General features: G+C 53.3%; 1 protein-coding gene across 2 annotated transcripts in view; it reads right to left on the minus strand.

The window, feature by feature from the left end:
* The window catches only part of acpl2 (acid phosphatase-like 2), a 73,245-nt gene extending 56,373 nt beyond the window's left edge, over positions 1 to 16,872 (minus strand). The window contains exons 1-2 of one of the 2 annotated variants that reach the window (XM_045702900.1): positions 16,718 to 16,872; positions 15,598 to 15,733 (exon numbers count right to left, since the gene is read on the minus strand). In XM_045702900.1, coding sequence (XP_045558856.1) covers positions 15,598 to 15,676 — 79 coding nt within the window. In that variant the 5' untranslated portion in view covers positions 15,677 to 15,733; positions 16,718 to 16,872. Of the gene's footprint in view, positions 1 to 15,597; positions 15,737 to 16,717 lie in introns of both variants that reach the window. The other variant, NM_001139989.1, reaches the window with a different exon arrangement.
* Positions 16,873 to 17,433: the final 561 nt, after the last annotated feature.

The raw sequence follows: 17,433 nt of genomic DNA on the forward strand, positions 1-17,433 counted from the left end.
CCCGTGGTCTGTCTGTCTGTCTGCCTCTACTCCCGGTGGTCTGTCTGTCTGTCTGTCTGCCTCTACTCCCCGTGGGCTGTCTGTCTGTCTGCCTCTACTCCCCGTGGTCTGTCTGTCTGTCTGCCTCTACTCCCCGTGGTCTGTCTGTCTGTCTGTCTGCCTCTACACCCCGTGGTCTGTCTGTCTGTCTGTCTGCCTCTACTCCCCGTGGTCTGTCTGTCTGTCTGCCTCTACTCCCCGTGGTCTATCTGTCTGTCTGTCTCTACTCCCCGTGGTCTATCTGTCTGTCTGTCTCTACTCCCCGTGGTCTGTCTGTCTGTCTGCCTCTACTCCCCGTGGTCAATCTGTCTGTCTATCTGCCTCTACTCCCCGTGGTCTGTCTGTCTGCCTCTACTCCCCGTGGTCTGTCTGTCTGTCTGCCTCTACTCCCCGTGGTCTGTCTGTCTGTCTGCCTCTACTCCTCGTGGTCTGTCTGTCTGTCTGCCTCTACTCCCCGTGGTCTATCTGTCTGTCTGCCTCTACTCCCCGAGGTCTGTCTGTCTGTCTGCCTCTACTCCCCGTGGTCTATCTGTCTGTCTGCCTCTACTCCCCGTGGTCTGTCTGTCTGTCTCTACTCCCCGTGGTCTATCTGTCTGTCTGCCTCTACTCCCCGTGGTCTGTCTGTCTGTCTGCCTCTACTCCCCGTGGTCTGTCTGTCTGTCTGCCTCTACTCCCCGTGGTCTATCTGTCTGTCTGTCTCTACTCCCCGTGGTCTATCTGTCTGTCTGCCTCTACTCCCCGTGGTCTGTCTGTCTGTCTCTACTCCCCGTGGTCTATCTGTCTGTCTGCCTCTACTCCCCGTGGTCTGTCTGTCTGTCTGCCTCTACTCCCCGTGGTCTGTCTGTCTGTCTGCCTCTACTCCCCGTGGTCTGTCTGTCTGCCTCTACTCCCCGTGGTCTGTCTGTCTGTCCCTACTCCCAGTGGTCTATCTGTCTGTCTGCCTCTACTCCCCGTGGTCTGTCTGTCTGTCTGCCTCTACTCCCCGTGGTCTGTCTGTCTGTCCCTACTCCCAGTGCTCTATCTGTCTGTCTGCCTCTACTCCCCGTGGTCTATGTGTCTGTCTGCCTCTACTCCCCGTGATCTGTCTGTCTGTCTCTACTCCCCGTGGTCTATCTGTCTGTCTGCCTCTACTCCCCGTGGTCTGTCTGTCTGCCTCTACTCCCCGTGGTCTGTCTGTCTGTCTGCCTCTACTCCCCGTGGTCTGTCTGTCTGTCTGTCTGCCTCTACACCCCGTGGTCTGTCTGTCTGCCTCTACTCCCCGTGGTCTATCTGTCTGTCTGCCTCTACTCCCCGTGGTCTATCTGTCTGTCTGCCTCTATTCCCCGAGGTCTGTCTGTCTGTCTGCCTCTACTCCCTGTGGTCTATCTGTCTGTCTGCCTCTACTCCCCGTGGTCTGTCTGTCTGTCTGCCTCTACTCCCCGTGGTCTATCTGTCATTCTGTCTCTACTCCCCGTGGTCTATCTGTCTGTCTGCCTCTACTCCCCGTGGTCTATCTGTCTGTCTGCCTCTACTCCCCGTGGTCTGTCTGTCTGTCTCTACTCCCCGTGGTCTATCTGTCTGTCTGCCTCTACTCCCCGTGGTCTGTCTGTCTGTCTGCCTCTACTCCCCGTGGTCTGTCTGTCTGTCTGCCTCTACTCCCCGTGGTCTGTCTGTCTGTCTGCCTCTACTCCCCGTGGTCTGTCTGTCTGTCCCTACTCCCAGTGGTCTATCTGTCTGTCTGCCTCTACTCCCCGTGGTCTGTCTGTCTGTCTGTCTGCCACTACTCCCCGTGGTCTATCTGTCTCTCTGCCTCTACTCCCCATGGTCTATCTGTCTGTCTGTCTCTACTCCCCGTGGTCTATGTGTCTGTCTGCCTCTACTCCCCGTGGTCTATCTGTCTGTCTGTCTCTACTCCCCGTGGTCTATCTGTCTGTCTGCCTCTACTCCCCTTGGTCTGTCTGTCTGTCTCTACTCCCCGTGGTCTATCTGTCTGTCTGCCTCTACTCCCCGTGGTCTGTCTGTCTGTCTGCCTCTACTCCCCGTGGTCTGTCTGTCTGTCTGCCTCTACTCCCCGTGGTCTGTCTGTCTGTCTGCCTCTACTCCCAGTGGTCTATCTGTCTGTCTGCCTCTACTCCCCGTGGTCTATCTGTCTCTCTGCCTCTACTCCCCGTGGCTCTATCTGTCTGTCTGCCTCTACTCCCCGTGGTCTATCTGTCTGTCTGCCTCTACTCCCTGTGGTCTATGTGTCTGTCTGCCTCTACTCCCCGTGGTCTATCTGTCTGTCTGCCTCTACTCCCCGTGGTCTGTCTGTCTGTCTGCCTCTACTCCCCGTGGTCTGTCTGTCTGTCTGCCACTACTCCCCGTGGTCTATCTGTCTCTCTGCCTCTACTCCCCGTGCTCTATCTGTCTGTCTGCCTCTACTCCCCGTGGTCTATGTGTCTGTCTGCCTCTACTCCCCGTGATCTGTCTGTCTGTCTCTACTCCCCGTGGTCTATCTGTCTGTCTGCCTCTACTCCCCGTGGTCTATCTGTCTGTCTGTCTCTACTCCCCGTGGTCTGTCTGTCTGTCTGCCTCTACTCCCCGTGGTCAATCTGTCTGTCTATCTGCCTCTACTCCCCGTGGTCTGTCTGTCTGCCTCTACTCCCCATGGTCTGTCTGTCTGTCTGCCTCTACTCCCCGTGGTCTGTCTGTCTGTCTGCCTCTACTCCCCGTGGTCTGTCTGTCTGTCTGCCTCTACTCCCCGTGGTCTATCTGTCTGTCTGCCTCTACTCCCCGAGGTCTGTCTGTCTGTCTGCCTCTACTCCCCGTGGTCTATCTGTCTGTCTGCCTCTACTCCCCGTGGTCTGTCTGTCTGTCTGCCTCTACTCCCCGTGGTCTATCTGTCTGTCTGTCTCTACTCCCCGTGGTCTTTCTGTCTGTCTGCCTCTACTCCCCGTGGTCTGTCTGTCTGTCCCTACTCCCAGTGGTCTATCTGTCTGTCTGCCTCTACTCCCCGTGGTCTGTCTGTCTGTCTGTCTGCCACTACTCCCCGTGGTCTATCTGTCTGTCTGCCTCTACTCCCCGTGGTCTGTCTGTCTGTCTGCCTCTACTCCCCGTGGTCTGTCTGTCTGTCTGCCTCTACTCCCCGTGGTCTGTCTGTCTGTCTGCCTCTACTCCCCGTGGTCTGTCTGTCTGTCCCTACTCCCAGTGGTCTATCTGTCTGTCTGCCTCTACTCTCCCGTGGTCTGTCTGTCTGTCTGTCTGCCTCTACTCCCCGTGGATCTGTCTGTCTGTCTCTACTCCCCGTGGTCTATCTGTCTGTCTGCCTCTACTCCCCGTGGTCTGTCTGTCTGTCTGCCTCTACTCCCCGTGGTCTGTCTGTCTGTCTGCCTCTACTCCCCGTGGTCTATCTGTCTGTCTGTCTCTACTCCCCGTGGTCTATCTGTCTGTCTGCCTCTACTCCCCGTGGTCTGTCTGTCTGTCTCTACTCCCCGTGGTCTATCTGTCTGTCTGCCTCTACTCCCCGTGGTCTGTCTGTCTGTCTGCCTCTACTCCCCGTGGTCTGTCTGTCTGTCTGCCTCTACTCCCCGTGGTCTGTCTGTCTGTCTGCCTCTACTCCCCGTGGTCTGTCTGTCTGTCCCTACTCCCAGTGGTCTATCTGTCTGTCTGCCTCTACTCCCCGTGGTCTGTCTGTCTGTCTGCCTCTACTCCCCGTGGTCTGTCTGTCTGTCCCTACTCCCAGTGCTCTATCTGTCTGTCTGCCTCTACTCCCCGTGGTCTATGTGTCTGTCTGCCTCTACTCCCCGTGATCTGTCTGTCTGTCTCTACTCCCCGTGGTCTATCTGTCTGTCTGCCTCTACTCCCCGTGGTCTGTCTGTCTGCCTCTACTCCCCGTGGTCTGTCTGTCTGTCTGCCTCTACTCCCCGTGGTCTGTCTGTCTGTCTGCCTCTACACCCCGTGGTCTGTCTGTCTGCCTCTACTCCCCGTGGTCTATCTGTCTGTCTGTCTCTACTCCCCGTGGTCTGTCTGTCTGTCTGCCTCTACTCCCCGTGGTCAATCTGTCTGTCTATCTGCCTCTACTCCCCGTGGTCTGTCTGTCTGCCTCTACTCCCCGTGGTCTGTCTGTCTGTCTGCCTCTACTCCCCGTGGTCTGTCTGTCTGTCTGTCTGCCTCTACTCCCCGTGGGCTGTCTGTCTGTCTGCCTCTACTCCCCGTGGTCTGTCTGTCTGTCTGCCTCTACTCCCCGTGGTCTGTCTGTCTGTCTGTCTGCCTCTACACCCCGTGGTCTGTCTGTCTGTCTGTCTGCCTCTACTCCCCGTGGTCTGTCTGTCTGTCTGCCTCTACTCCCCGTGGTCTATCTGTCTGTCTGTCTCTACTCCCCGTGGTCTATCTGTCTGTCTGTCTCTACTCCCCGTGGTCTGTCTGTCTGTCTGCCTCTACTCCCCGTGGTCAATCTGTCTGTCTATCTGCCTCTACTCCCCGTGGTCTGTCTGTCTGCCTCTACTCCCCGTGGTCTGTCTGTCTGTCTGCCTCTACTCCCCGTGGTCTGTCTGTCTGTCTGCCTCTACTCCTCGTGGTCTGTCTGTCTGTCTGCCTCTACTCCCCGTGGTCTGTCTGTCTGTCTGCCTCTACTCCCCGAGGTCTGTCTGTCTGTCTGCCTCTACTCCCCGTGGTCTATCTGTCTGTCTGCCTCTACTCCCCGTGGTCTGTCTGTCTGTCTCTACTCCCCGTGGTCTTTCTGTCTGTCTGCCTCTACTCCCCGTGGTCTGTCTGTCTGTCTGCCTCTACTCCCCGTGGTCTGTCTGTCTGTCTGCCTCTACTCCCCGTGGTCTATCTGTCTGTCTGTCTCTACTCCCCGTGGTCTATCTGTCTGTCTGCCTCTACTCCCCGTGGTCTGTCTGTCTGTCTCTACTCCCCGTGGTCTATCTGTCTGTCTGCCTCTACTCCCCGTGGTCTGTCTGTCTGTCTGCCTCTACTCCCCGTGGTCTGTCTGTCTGTCTGCCTCTACTCCCCGTGGTTCTGTCTGTCTGCCTCTACTCCCCGTGGTCTGTCTGTCTGTCCCTACTCCCAGTGGTCTATCTGTCTGTCTGCCTCTACTCCCCGTGGTCTGTCTGTCTGTCTGCCTCTACTCCCCGTGGTCTGTCTGTCTGTCCCTACTCCCAGTGCTCTATCTGTCTGTCTGCCTCTACTCCCCGTGGTCTATGTGTCTGTCTGCCTCTACTCCCCGTGATCTGTCTGTCTGTCTCTACTCCCCGTGGTCTATCTGTCTGTCTGCCTCTACTCCCCGTGGTCTGTCTGTCTGCCTCTACTCCCCGTGGTCTGTCTGTCTGTCTGCCTCTACTCCCCGTGGTCTGTCTGTCTGTCTGTCTGCCTCTACACCCCGTGGTCTGTCTGTCTGCCTCTACTCCCCGTGGTCTATCTGTCTGTCTGTCTCTACTCCCCGTGGTCTGTCTGTCTGTCTGCCTCTACTCCCCGTGGTCAATCTGTCTGTCTATCTGCCTCTACTCCCCGTGGTCTGTCTGTCTGCCTCTACTCCCCGTGGTCTGTCTGTCTGTCTGCCTCTACTCCCCGTGGTCTGTCTGTCTGTCTGCCTCTACTCCCCGTGGTCTGTCTGTCTGTCTGCCTCTACTCCCCGTGGTCTATCTGTCTGTCTGCCTCTATTCCCCGAGGTCTGTCTGTCTGTCTGCCTCTACTCCCCGTGGTCTATCTGTCTGTCTGCCTCTACTCCCCGTGGTCTGTCTGTCTGTCTGCCTCTACTCCCCGTGGTCTATCTGTCATTCTGTCTCTACTCCCCGTGGTCTATCTGTCTGTCTGCCTCTACTCCCCGTGGTCTATCTGTCTGTCTGCCTCTACTCCCCGTGGTCTGTCTGTCTGTCTCTACTCCCCGTGGTCTATCTGTCTGTCTGCCTCTACTCCCCGTGGTCTGTCTGTCTGTCTGCCTCTACTCCCCGTGGTCTGTCTGTCTGTCTGCCTCTACTCCCCGTGGTCTGTCTGTCTGTCTGCCTCTACTCCCCGTGGTCTGTCTGTCTGTCCCTACTCCCAGTGGTCTATCTGTCTGTCTGCCTCTACTCCCCGTGGTCTGTCTGTCTGTCTGTCTGCCACTACTCCCCGTGGTCTATCTGTCTCTCTGCCTCTACTCCCCATGGTCTATCTGTCTGTCTGTCTCTACTCCCCGTGGTCTATGTGTCTGTCTGCCTCTACTCCCCGTGGTCTATCTGTCTGTCTGTCTCTACTCCCCGTGGTCTATCTGTCTGTCTGCCTCTACTCCCCTTGGTCTGTCTGTCTGTCTCTACTCCCCGTGGTCTATCTGTCTGTCTGCCTCTACTCCCCGTGGTCTGTCTGTCTGTCTGCCTCTACTCCCCGTGGTCTGTCTGTCTGTCTGCCTCTACTCCCCGTGGTCTGTCTGTCTGTCTGCCTCTACTCCCAGTGGTCTATCTGTCTGTCTGCCTCTACTCCCCGTGGTCTATCTGTCTCTCTGCCTCTACTCCCCGTGCTCTATCTGTCTGTCTGCCTCTACTCCCCGTGGTCTATCTGTCTGTCTGCCTCTACTCCCTGTGGTCTATGTGTCTGTCTGCCTCTACTCCCCGTGGTCTATCTGTCTGTCTGCCTCTACTCCCCGTGGTCTGTCTGTCTGTCTGCCTCTACTCCCCGTGGTCTGTCTGTCTGTCTGCCACTACTCCCCGTGGTCTATCTGTCTCTCTGCCTCTACTCCCCGTGCTCTATCTGTCTGTCTGCCTCTACTCCCCGTGGTCTATGTGTCTGTCTGCCTCTACTCCCCGTGATCTGTCTGTCTGTCTCTACTCCCCGTGGTCTATCTGTCTGTCTGCCTCTACTCCCCGTGGTCTATCTGTCTGTCTGTCTCTACTCCCCGTGGTCTGTCTGTCTGTCTGCCTCTACTCCCCGTGGTCAATCTGTCTGTCTATCTGCCTCTACTCCCCGTGGTCTGTCTGTCTGCCTCTACTCCCCATGGTCTGTCTGTCTGTCTGCCTCTACTCCCCGTGGTCTGTCTGTCTGTCTGCCTCTACTCCCCGTGGTCTGTCTGTCTGTCTGCCTCTACTCCCCGTGGTCTATCTGTCTGTCTGCCTCTATTCCCCGAGGTCTGTCTGTCTGTCTGCCTCTACTCCCCGTGGTCTATCTGTCTGTCTGCCTCTACTCCCCGTGGTCTGTCTGTCTGTCTGCCTCTACTCCCCGTGGTCTATCTGTCTGTCTGTCTCTACTCCCCGTGGTCTGTCTGTCTGTCTGCCTCTACTCCCCGTGGTCTGTCTGTCTGTCCCTACTCCCAGTGGTCTATCTGTCTGTCTGCCTCTACTCCCCGTGGTCTGTCTGTCTGTCTGTCTGCCACTACTCCCCGTGGTCTATCTGTCTCTCTGCCTCTACTCCCCGTGGTCTGTCTGTCTGTCTGCCTCTACTCCCCGTGGTCTGTCTGTCTGTCTGCCTCTACTCCCCGTGGTCTGTCTGTCTGTCTGCCTCTACTCCCCGTGGTCTGTCTGTCTGTCCCTACTCCCAGTGGTCTATCTGTCTGTCTGCCTCTACTCTCCGTGGTCTGTCTGTCTGTCTGTCTGCCTCTACTCCCCGTGGTCTGTCTGTCTGTCTCTACTCCCCGTGGTCTATCTGTCTGTCTGCCTCTACTCCCCGTGGTCTGTCTGTCTGTCTGCCTCTACTCCCCGTGGTCTGTCTGTCTGTCTGCCTCTACTCCCCGTGGTCTATCTGTCTGTCTGTCTCTACTCCCCGTGGTCTATCTGTCTGTCTGCCTCTACTCCCCGTGGTCTGTCTGTCTGTCTCTACTCCCCGTGGTCTATCTGTCTGTCTGCCTCTACTCCCCGTGGTCTGTCTGTCTGTCTGCCTCTACTCCCCGTGGTCTGTCTGTCTGTCTGCCTCTGCTCCCCGTGGTCTGTCTGTCTGTCTGCCTCTACTCCCCGTGGTCTGTCTGTCTGTCCCTACTCCCAGTGGTCTATCTGTCTGTCTGCCTCTACTCCCCGTGGTCTGTCTGTCTGTCTGCCTCTACTCCCCGTGGTCTGTCTGTCTGTCCCTACTCCCAGTGCTCTATCTGTCTGTCTGCCTCTACTCCCCGTGGTCTATGTGTCTGTCTGCCTCTACTCCCCGTGATCTGTCTGTCTGTCTCTACTCCCCGTGGTCTATCTGTCTGTCTGCCTCTACTCCCCGTGGTCTTGTCTGTCTGCCTCTACTCCCCGTGGTCTGTCTGTCTGTCTGCCTCTACTCCCCGTGGTCTGTCTGTCTGTCTGCCTCTACACCCCGTGGTCTGTCTGTCTGCCTCTACTCCCCGTGGTCTATCTGTCTGTCTGTCTCTACTCCCCGTGGTCTGTCTGTCTGTCTGCCTCTACTCCCCGTGGTCAATCTGTCTGTCTATCTGCCTCTACTCCCCGTGGTCTGTCTGTCTGCCTCTACTCCCCGTGGTCTGTCTGTCTGTCTGCCTCTACTCCCCGTGGTCTGTCTGTCTGTCTGCCTCTACTCCCCGTGGTCTGTCTGTCTGTCTGCCTCTACTCCCCGTGGTCTATCTGTCTGTCTGCCTCTATTCCCCGAGGTCTGTCTGTCTGTCTGCCTCTACTCCCCGTGGTCTATCTGTCTGTCTGCCTCTACTCCCCGTGGTCTGTCTGTCTGTCTGCCTCTACTCCCCGTGGTCTATCTGTCTGTCTGTCTCTACTCCCCGTGGTCTATCTGTCTGTCTGCCTCTACTCCCCGTGGTCTATCTGTCTGTCTGCCTCTACTCCCCGTGGTCTGTCTGTCTGTCTCTACTCCCCGTGGTCTATCTGTCTGTCTGCCTCTACTCCCCGTGGTCTGTCTGTCTGTCTGCCTCTACTCCCCGTGGTCTGTCTGTCTGTCTGCCTCTACTCCCCGTGGTCTGTCTGTCTGTCTGCCTCTACTCCCCGTGGTCTGTCTGTCTGTCCCTACTCCCAGTGGTCTATCTGTCTGTCTGCCTCTACTCCCCGTGGTCTGTCTGTCTGTCTGTCTGCCACTACTCCCCGTGGTCTATCTGTCTCTCTGCCTCTACTCCCCATGGTCTATCTGTCTGTCTGTCTCTACTCCCCGTGGTCTATGTGTCTGTCTGCCTCTACTCCCCGTGGTCTATCTGTCTGTCTGTCTCTACTCCCCGTGGTCTATCTGTCTGTCTGCCTCTACTCCCCGTGGTCTGTCTGTCTGTCTCTACTCCCCGTGGTCTATCTGTCTGTCTGCCTCTACTCCCCGTGGTCTGTCTGTCTGTCTGCCTCTACTCCCCGTGGTCTGTCTGTCTGTCTGCCTCTACTCCCCGTGGTCTGTCTGTCTGTCTGCCTCTACTCCCCGTGGTCTGTCTGTCTGTCTGCCTCTACTCCCAGTGGTCTATCTGTCTGTCTGCCTCTACTCCCCGTGGTCTATCTGTCTCTCTGCCTCTACTCCCCGTGCTCTATCTGTCTGTCTGCCTCTACTCCCCGTGGTCTATCTGTCTGTCTGCCTCTACTCCCTGTGGTCTATGTGTCTGTCTGCCTCTACTCCCCGTGGTCTATCTGTCTGTCTGCCTCTACTCCCCGTGGTCTGTCTGTCTGTCTGCCTCTACTCCCCGTGGTCTGTCTGTCTGTCTGTCTGCCACTACTCCCCGTGGTCTATCTGTCTCTCTGCCTCTACTCCCCGTGCTCTATCTGTCTGTCTGCCTCTACTCCCCGTGGTCTATGTGTCTGTCTGCCTCTACTCCCCGTGATCTGTCTGTCTGTCTCTACTCCCCGTGGTCTATCTGTCTGTCTGCCTCTACTCCCTGTGGTCTGTCTGTCTGCCTCTACTCCCCGTGGTCTGTCTGTCTGTCTGCCTCTACTCCCCGTGGTCTGTCTGTCTGTCTGTCTGCCTCTACACCCCGTGGTCTGTCTGTCTGCCTCTACTCCCCGTGGTCTATCTGTCTGTCTGTCTCTACTCCCCGTGGTCTGTCTGTCTGTCTGCCTCTACTCCCCGTGGTCAATCTGTCTGTCTATCTGTCTCTACTCCCCGTGGTCTGTCTGTCTGCCTCTACTCCCCATGGTCTGTCTGTCTGTCTGCCTCTACTCCCCGTGGTCTGTCTGTCTGTCTGCCTCTACTCCCCGTGGTCTGTCTGTCTGTCTGCCTCTACTCCCCGTGGTCTATCTGTCTGTCTGCCTTTATTCCCCGAGGTCTGTCTGTCTGTCTGCCTCTACTCCCCGTGGTCTATCTGTCTGTCTGCCTCTACTCCCCGTGGTCTGTCTGTCTGTCTGCCTCTACTCCCCGTGGTCTATCTGTCTGTCTGTCTCTACTCCCCGTGGTCTGTCTGTCTGTCTGCCTCTACTCCCCGTGGTCTGTCTGTCTGTCCCTACTCCCAGTGGTCTATCTGTCTGTCTGCCTCTACTCCCCGTGGTCTGTCTGTCTGTCTGTCTGCCACTACTCCCCGTGGTCTATCTGTCTCTCTGCCTCTACTCCCCGTGGTCTGTCTGTCTGTCTGCCTCTACTCCCCGTGGTCTGTCTGTCTGTCTGCCTCTACTCCCCGTGGTCTGTCTGTCTGTCTGCCTCTACTCCCCGTGGTCTGTCTGTCTGTCCCTACTCCCAGTGGTCTATCTGTCTGTCTGCCTCTACTCTCCGTGGTCTGTCTGTCTGTCTGTCTGCCTCTACTCCCCGTGGTCTGTCTGTCTGTCTCTACTCCCCGTGGTCTATCTGTCTGTCTGCCTCTACTCCCCGTGGTCTGTCTGTCTGTCTGCCTCTACTCCCCGTGGTCTGTCTGTCTGTCTGCCTCTACTCCCCGTGGTCTATCTGTCTGTCTGTCTCTACTCCCCGTGGTCTATCTGTCTGTCTGTCTCTACTCCTTGTGGTCTGTCTGTCTGCCTCTACTCCCCGTGGTCTGTCTGTCTGTCTCTACTCCCCGTGGTCTATCTGTCTGTCTGCCTCTACTCCCCGTGGTCTGTCTGTCTGCCTCTACTCCCCGTGGTCTGTCTGTCTGTCTCTACTCCCCGTGGTCTATTTGTCTGTCTGTCTCTACTCCCCGTGGTCTGTCTGTCTGTCTCTACTCCCCGTGGTCTATCTGTCTGTCTGCCTCTACTCCCCGTGGTCTGTCTGTCTGTCTGCCTCTACTCCCCGTGGTCTGTCTGTCTGTCTCTACTCCCCGTGGTCTATTTGTCTGTCTGCCTCTACTCCCCGTGGTCTGTCTGTCTGTCTCTACTCCCCGTGGTCTGTCTGTCTGTCTGCCTCTACTCCCCGTGGTCTGTCTGTCTGTCTCTACTCCCCGTGGTCTATCTGTCTGTCTGCCTCTACTCCCCGTGGTCTATCTGTCTCTCTGCCTCTACTCCCCGTGGTCTATCTGTCTGTCTGCCTCTACTCCCCGTGGTCTATCTGTCTGTCTGCCTCTACTCCCCGTGGTCTATCTGTCTGTCTGCCTCTACTCCCCGTGGTCTATATGTCTGTCTGTCTCTACTCCCCGTGGTCTGTCTGTCTGTCTGCCTCTACTCCCCGTGGTCTATCTGTCTCTCTGCCTCTACTCCCCGTGGTCTGTCTGTCTGCCTCTACTCCCCGTGGTCTATGTGTCTGTCTGCCTCTACTCCCCGTGGTCTATCTGTCTGTCTGTCTCTACTCCCCGTGGTCTATCTGTCTGTCTGCCTCTACTCCCCGTGGTCTGTCTGTCTGCCTCTACTCCCCGTGGTCTATGTGTCTGTCTGCCTCTACTCCCCGTGGTCTATCTGTCTGTCTGTCTCTACTCCCCGTGGTCTATCTGTCTGTCTGTCTCTACTCCCTGTGGTCTATCTGTCTGTCTGCCTCTACTCCCCGTGGTCTGTCTGTCTGTCTGCCTCTACTCCCCATGGTCTGTCTGTCTGTCTGTCTGCCTCGACTCCCCGTGGTCTGTCTGTCTGTCTGCCTCTACTCCCCGTGGTCTGTCTGTCTGTCTGTCTGCCTCTACTCCCCGTGGTCTGTCTGTCTGTCTGCCTCTACTCCCCGTGGTCTGTCTGTCTGTCTGTCTGTCTGCCTCTACTCCCCGTGGTCTGTCTCTACTCCCCGTGGTCTATCTGTCTGTCTGTACTCATTGTGGTCTGTCTGTCTGTCTGTCTCTACTCCCCGTGGTCTATCTGTCTGTCTGCCTCTACTCCCCGTGGTCTATCTGTCTGTCTGTCTCTACTCCCCGTGGTCTGTCTGTCTGTCTCTACTCCCCGTGGTCTGTCTGTCTCTACTCCCCGTGGTCTATCTGTCTGTCTGCCTCTACTCCCCGTTGTCTGTCTGTCTGTCTCTACTCCCCGTGGTCTATCTGTCTGTCTGTCTCTACTCCCCGTGGTCTGTCTGTCTGTCTCTACTCCCCGTGGTCTGTCTGTCTGTCTCTACTCCCCGTGGTCTATCTGTCTGTCTGCCTCTACTCCCCGTGGTCTGTCTGTCTGTCTGTCTCTACTCCTTGTGGTCTATCTGTCTGTCTGTCTCTACTCCCCGTGGTCTATCTGTCTGTCTGTCTCTACTCCCCGTGGTCTGTCTGTCTGTCTCTACTCCCCGTGGTCTGTCTGTCTGTCTCTACTTCCCGTGGTCTATCTGTCTGTCTGTCTGCCTCTACTCCCCGTGGTCTATCTGTCTGTCTGCCTCTACTCCCCGTGGTCTATCTGTCTGTCTCTACTCCCCGTGGTCTGTCTGTCTGTCTGTCTGCCTCTACTCCCCGTGGTCTATCTGTCTGTCTGTCTCTACTCCCCGTGGTCTATCTGTCTGTCTCTACTCCCCGTGGTCTGTCTGTCTGTCTCTACTCCCCGTGGTCTATCTGTCTGTCTGCCTCTACTCCCCGTGGTCTATCTGTCTGTCTGCCTCTACTCCCCGTGGTCTATCTGTCTGTCTGTCTGCCTCTACTCCCCGTGGTCTATCTGTCTGTCTCCACTCCCCGTGGTCTGTCTGTCTGTCTGTCTCTACTCCCCGTGGTCTATCTGTCTGTCTGTCTCTACTCCCCGTGGTCTATCTGTCTGTCTGCCTCTACTCCCCGTGGTCTATCTGTCTGTCTGCCTCTACTCCCCGTGGTCTGTCTGTCTGTCTGCCTCTACTCCCCGTGGTCTGTCTGTCTGTCTGCCTCTACTCCCCGTGGTCTATCTGTCTCTCTGCCTCTACTCCCCGTGGTCTATCTGTCTGTCTGTCTCTACTCCTTGTGGTCTGTCTGTCTGTCTGTCTCTACTCCCCGTGGTCTATCTGTCTGTCTGCCTCTACTCCCCGTGGTCTATATGTCTGTCTGTCTCTACTCCTTGTGGTCTGTCTGTCAGTCTGCCTCTACTCCCCGTGGTCTATCTGTCTGTCTGTCTGCCTCTAATCTCTGTGGTCTGTTTGTCTCCATGTCACTGACTCATAGCTATCCTCCAAAACACATCGCTGTTAGTTTGGCTTTCGTTCCTGTATTCTCTCTCTCCTTATTCCTTTCTCTCCCCTCTCTCTATTTCCTCTGATGTTATATCTCTCTTCATCTCTGTGGATTATTCTCTCCCCCTCTCTCTATTTCCTCTGATGTTATATCTCTCTTCATCTCTGTGGATTATTCTCTCCCCTCTCTCTATTTCCTCTGATGTTATATCTCTCTTCATCTCTGTGGATTATTCTCTCCCCCTCTCTCTATTTCCTCTGATGTTATATCTCTCTTCATCTCTGTGGATTATTCTCTCCCCCTCTCTCTATTTCCTCTGATGTTATATCTCTCTTCATCTCTGTGGATTATTCTCTCCCCCTCTCTCTATTTCCTCTGATGTTATATCTCTCTCCCTCTCCATTCTTCTCATTATATCCATGTATTTTCCTCCATCACGCTCTCTCTCTCTCTGCTCTCCTTTCATCTTTCTCTTCTTTCTTCCCTTCAATTCCTGCAGTCTATATTTTCCTGTATCGCTCTGTTGATGTTATTGCCTCCCCCTCTCTCCTCTTCCATTCCCTCTCCTGTCATCTCTCTCGGTCTCTCCTTTCCTTTATTCTATCTCTCTCGCCATATCTCTCCTCCTGTTTTCGTTTCCCTCCTTCTCCGTCCTCTGTTCCTCTAAGCTTCACACCTCTCTTACTGTGGGACTCCCTGTCGCTTGTCAAACAGGTGTCACGCCTCTGCTGCCATGGCGACCCCAGTCCAGATTTCAGAGAGGTCGTAGAGGCAGGCAGAGTGTCAGAGTCATGGCAAACCATCTGTTATTGCCTGTCTGGATCACACACCGTAATCAGTCAAGTTTCAGCAAACAAATTGAAATCCACACACAAACAAATTCAATACACTGGCTTGTTTTCCCAATGTTCAAAATAATCAGAAAGAAAAGAAAGATTGAGTGAGGGAGGGAGGGAGGGAAGGAAGGAAGGAGGGAGTAAGAGAGGAAAAGTGAGAGAAGTAGCGTAAGAAAGAACAGACCAAAACAGGAAGATAACAGTCAGAGGCTGAAATAGAAAAAGAGAGAGATAACTTGAGAAGAAAACAGATAAGAGAGGGAGGGAAAGTGGAGGAGAAAGAAGGATGACTATCAACGGAACATGAAGTGCTGCTGTCCCTCTGGGCCTTCCGCTGTAGTAGATGATAATGACTTGCAGTCTGATGAATAAGTTATGACAGCCTCTCTCCAACACACAGACAACCTACAGATCACATGACAGGGAAGGAGAGGATGCTAACACTCACCATACATTGGTTACATAAATCCCATGTTGCCTCAAGTGATCGAGAAATCAATCAAGAGTCAAGACACATTCTCAATGACAAATTAAGGGAACCATACGAGGCATATGCATGCGTGTCGTGCACACACATGCACGCACACACTCAACGGTAACAATTTACAGTGGGATTTCATTCAGCATAATCTTTTATTGCCTTTCGTTTTTGCTAAAGGAGAAGATTAGAGGGCAGAAGCAGAGAATGGTTTGTAGTAGTGCATTAAAGTTACTTCAGCCTACAAGAGGAGTGATGGCAACAGGGTCAGAGAGTTCACACATTCTCAATGCAGAGTTAAGACACACACTCACAGAATTGCAATCTCTTCTGGCGTCTGTAAAGACTTGAAGCAAGAGAGCAGGGTACAGAGAGAGAGAGAGAGAGAGAGAGAAAAAGGTATGCACTATACAGCATATTTCATACCCAACATAATCTGGGACTAGGATTTTTCATTCATATATGGATGCTATTTTTGCAGCTCAATAATATTCTCCAGTCTAGCCTTCTTTCTAATTATGTTATTTTCATATAAGAGCGAAAGGACTCGTCCATCCATCCACAGGACGAGTCTTACGCATCAAATCGACTTGGCCTGTTTCCTTGTATTTATTACCATCGGGGACACTGAATTTTTTCTATGCACAGGGGAGATGGGGCACATGACCTAACGGTGGCAGAGGCCATTTTCTACCGACACATCATTGGGAGAACACTTAAGAGTATCTCAGGGCATCAGAGTGGATAGGACTGGTCCATATATAGAATGTCTCTAGAGGACCTGTCTTTGTTTCCATGTAAATGGGTTGCTTGGAGTGGAAAACACTAGTGGTCAGATATAATATACACACACACACACACCGTGTGATCATACACAAACACACCTGGATATACACACCAAACAATCACACACAAATTCCAGCAACATATAATGGCAGATGTAGACACTACAATACACTACACAAACACATACACACACACAGCTTACTTACAGAATTGGAGGCTGAGACTCACGATGGCCAGCACCGCCCCCACCACCACCAGGAGGATGAAGCGGTTCCGAGCCAGCATCCTGACAAGTGATTGGTCCGTCTCCTGTCAGTCAACCACCCACACCTTGCCCCATTCCTGCTGTCCAAATAGACACAACGAAGACAACCAACATTATGAAACAAACATGCCTATAACACGCCTCTAAACCAATAGAAAGAAAACACTTTGCTGCACACTATGAACCACACAAATGAACTAAAGAAAGTAGTCAGCGACAGTTTGTAGCATTTTCCACTATACATCCTGCCTTCTATGAATAGACCTATGAGAGAGCAGGGATATAGGAACAATCAGGGAGGGAAAAGCAGAAAGAACATGTAAAAAACCCACCAGTTATGTCAGTTATACACAACGCAACCCTACTATTAGACAGACTAAAAATAAGAGCATGGCTAGATGAGGTCAAAAGGGTGCCTCAATCATTATCCTCAATCACCTCCCCTCAGAAACTGCCTACATGACTTGAGATGTTCTCTCAAAACATGTTCATGCAAATATGAATCAATTATAAGGTTTATAGTTGGACAAACTAAACTGTCTCAAAAAGGTTTTTTGCTGCTCAATGTATAAATGTTATTATATGTAGCTAACCTGTATGCATCTTAATGTGGTGACACTCTTCTGTGGAACTCCTGCAGTGATTGCACTAATTAAAACAATGTTGAGGCTGCATTGTGACAGTTTGTCTACTCGTCTCGGCTACAATGCTATGCTGACCAGCTACAAGGGAAGGGATTATTTGTTAGCTAGCGAACTGGCTATCTAGATAACTTTCATATTGTTATATCTAACACATGCACTATAGAAGCATCAATGCTTCCGGTATAACATACATTTACAGCTTGTAAAGCTAAATATGTGGTAGTAAACTTGTCGTTTTTTTTGCAGAATCGAATGGTTTCGGTGAATTCGTAGCTACATTAATAACGACGTTATTACAAAACGCCAAGCCTTTGTTTACAGTGTACCTATTCAGGACAAACTCGTGGGAAAATACGAAGTAGCTAAACTGCCTAATTAACATATTGCTTGCTGGTCGTTTATCTCGGATAATCTTACCAAGTAGCGAGCCTCAATCAGACCTTGAGTCCACCCAGCGCCGTGCCGGCTTTTACTCCTCTGAACTACCTATCGGTGTGCCTGTCCTGGGTCCTGCTTGCTGGCTCCACTTTGCTGTGCTAGCCTCCTACACCCCTTTTCATATGCAACTGAAACGTAATGGCTCACTGCGCCGTCTCCTGGAAAACCTTCGCAATGCATCCGATTGCGTCTCGCATCTCACTATTCTGGTCTGAAACGTGGAGGATCATCCTGTCATCACCATTATTCAATGGCCATCAACCGATATAATGTTGTGATAAAATAAGTTATTCTAAACGATTGCATCAAAATAGGAATAATTTAGCAGAGAAACAGCTTGAAGGTTATTTTCCCCGGCCCATTGTTCTACGTATACTAGGCCTATAATCAGTCGATGCTTTTGACAGTGGTGGAAAAAGTACCCAAAAGTCATACTGTAGTAAAAGTAAAGATACCTTAGTAGAACAGGACTCAAGTGAAAGTGAGAGTCACCCTGTAAAATTCTACTTGAGTAAAAGTCTAAAAGTGTTTGGTTTTAAATAAACTTAAGTATCACAAGTAAAAGTATTAATAACTTCAAAATCCTTATATTATGCAAATCAGACAGCACAATGTTGTTTTTTTACTTTACGGATAGCCAGGGGTACACTACAACACTGACATTTATTTACACATTTATAAGAGGCAGTAGGGAT

Source organism: Salmo salar, chromosome ssa20 (genome assembly GCF_905237065.1).
Source record: "Salmo salar chromosome ssa20, Ssal_v3.1, whole genome shotgun sequence".
NCBI classification, from domain to species: Eukaryota; Metazoa; Chordata; class Actinopteri; order Salmoniformes; family Salmonidae; genus Salmo; species Salmo salar.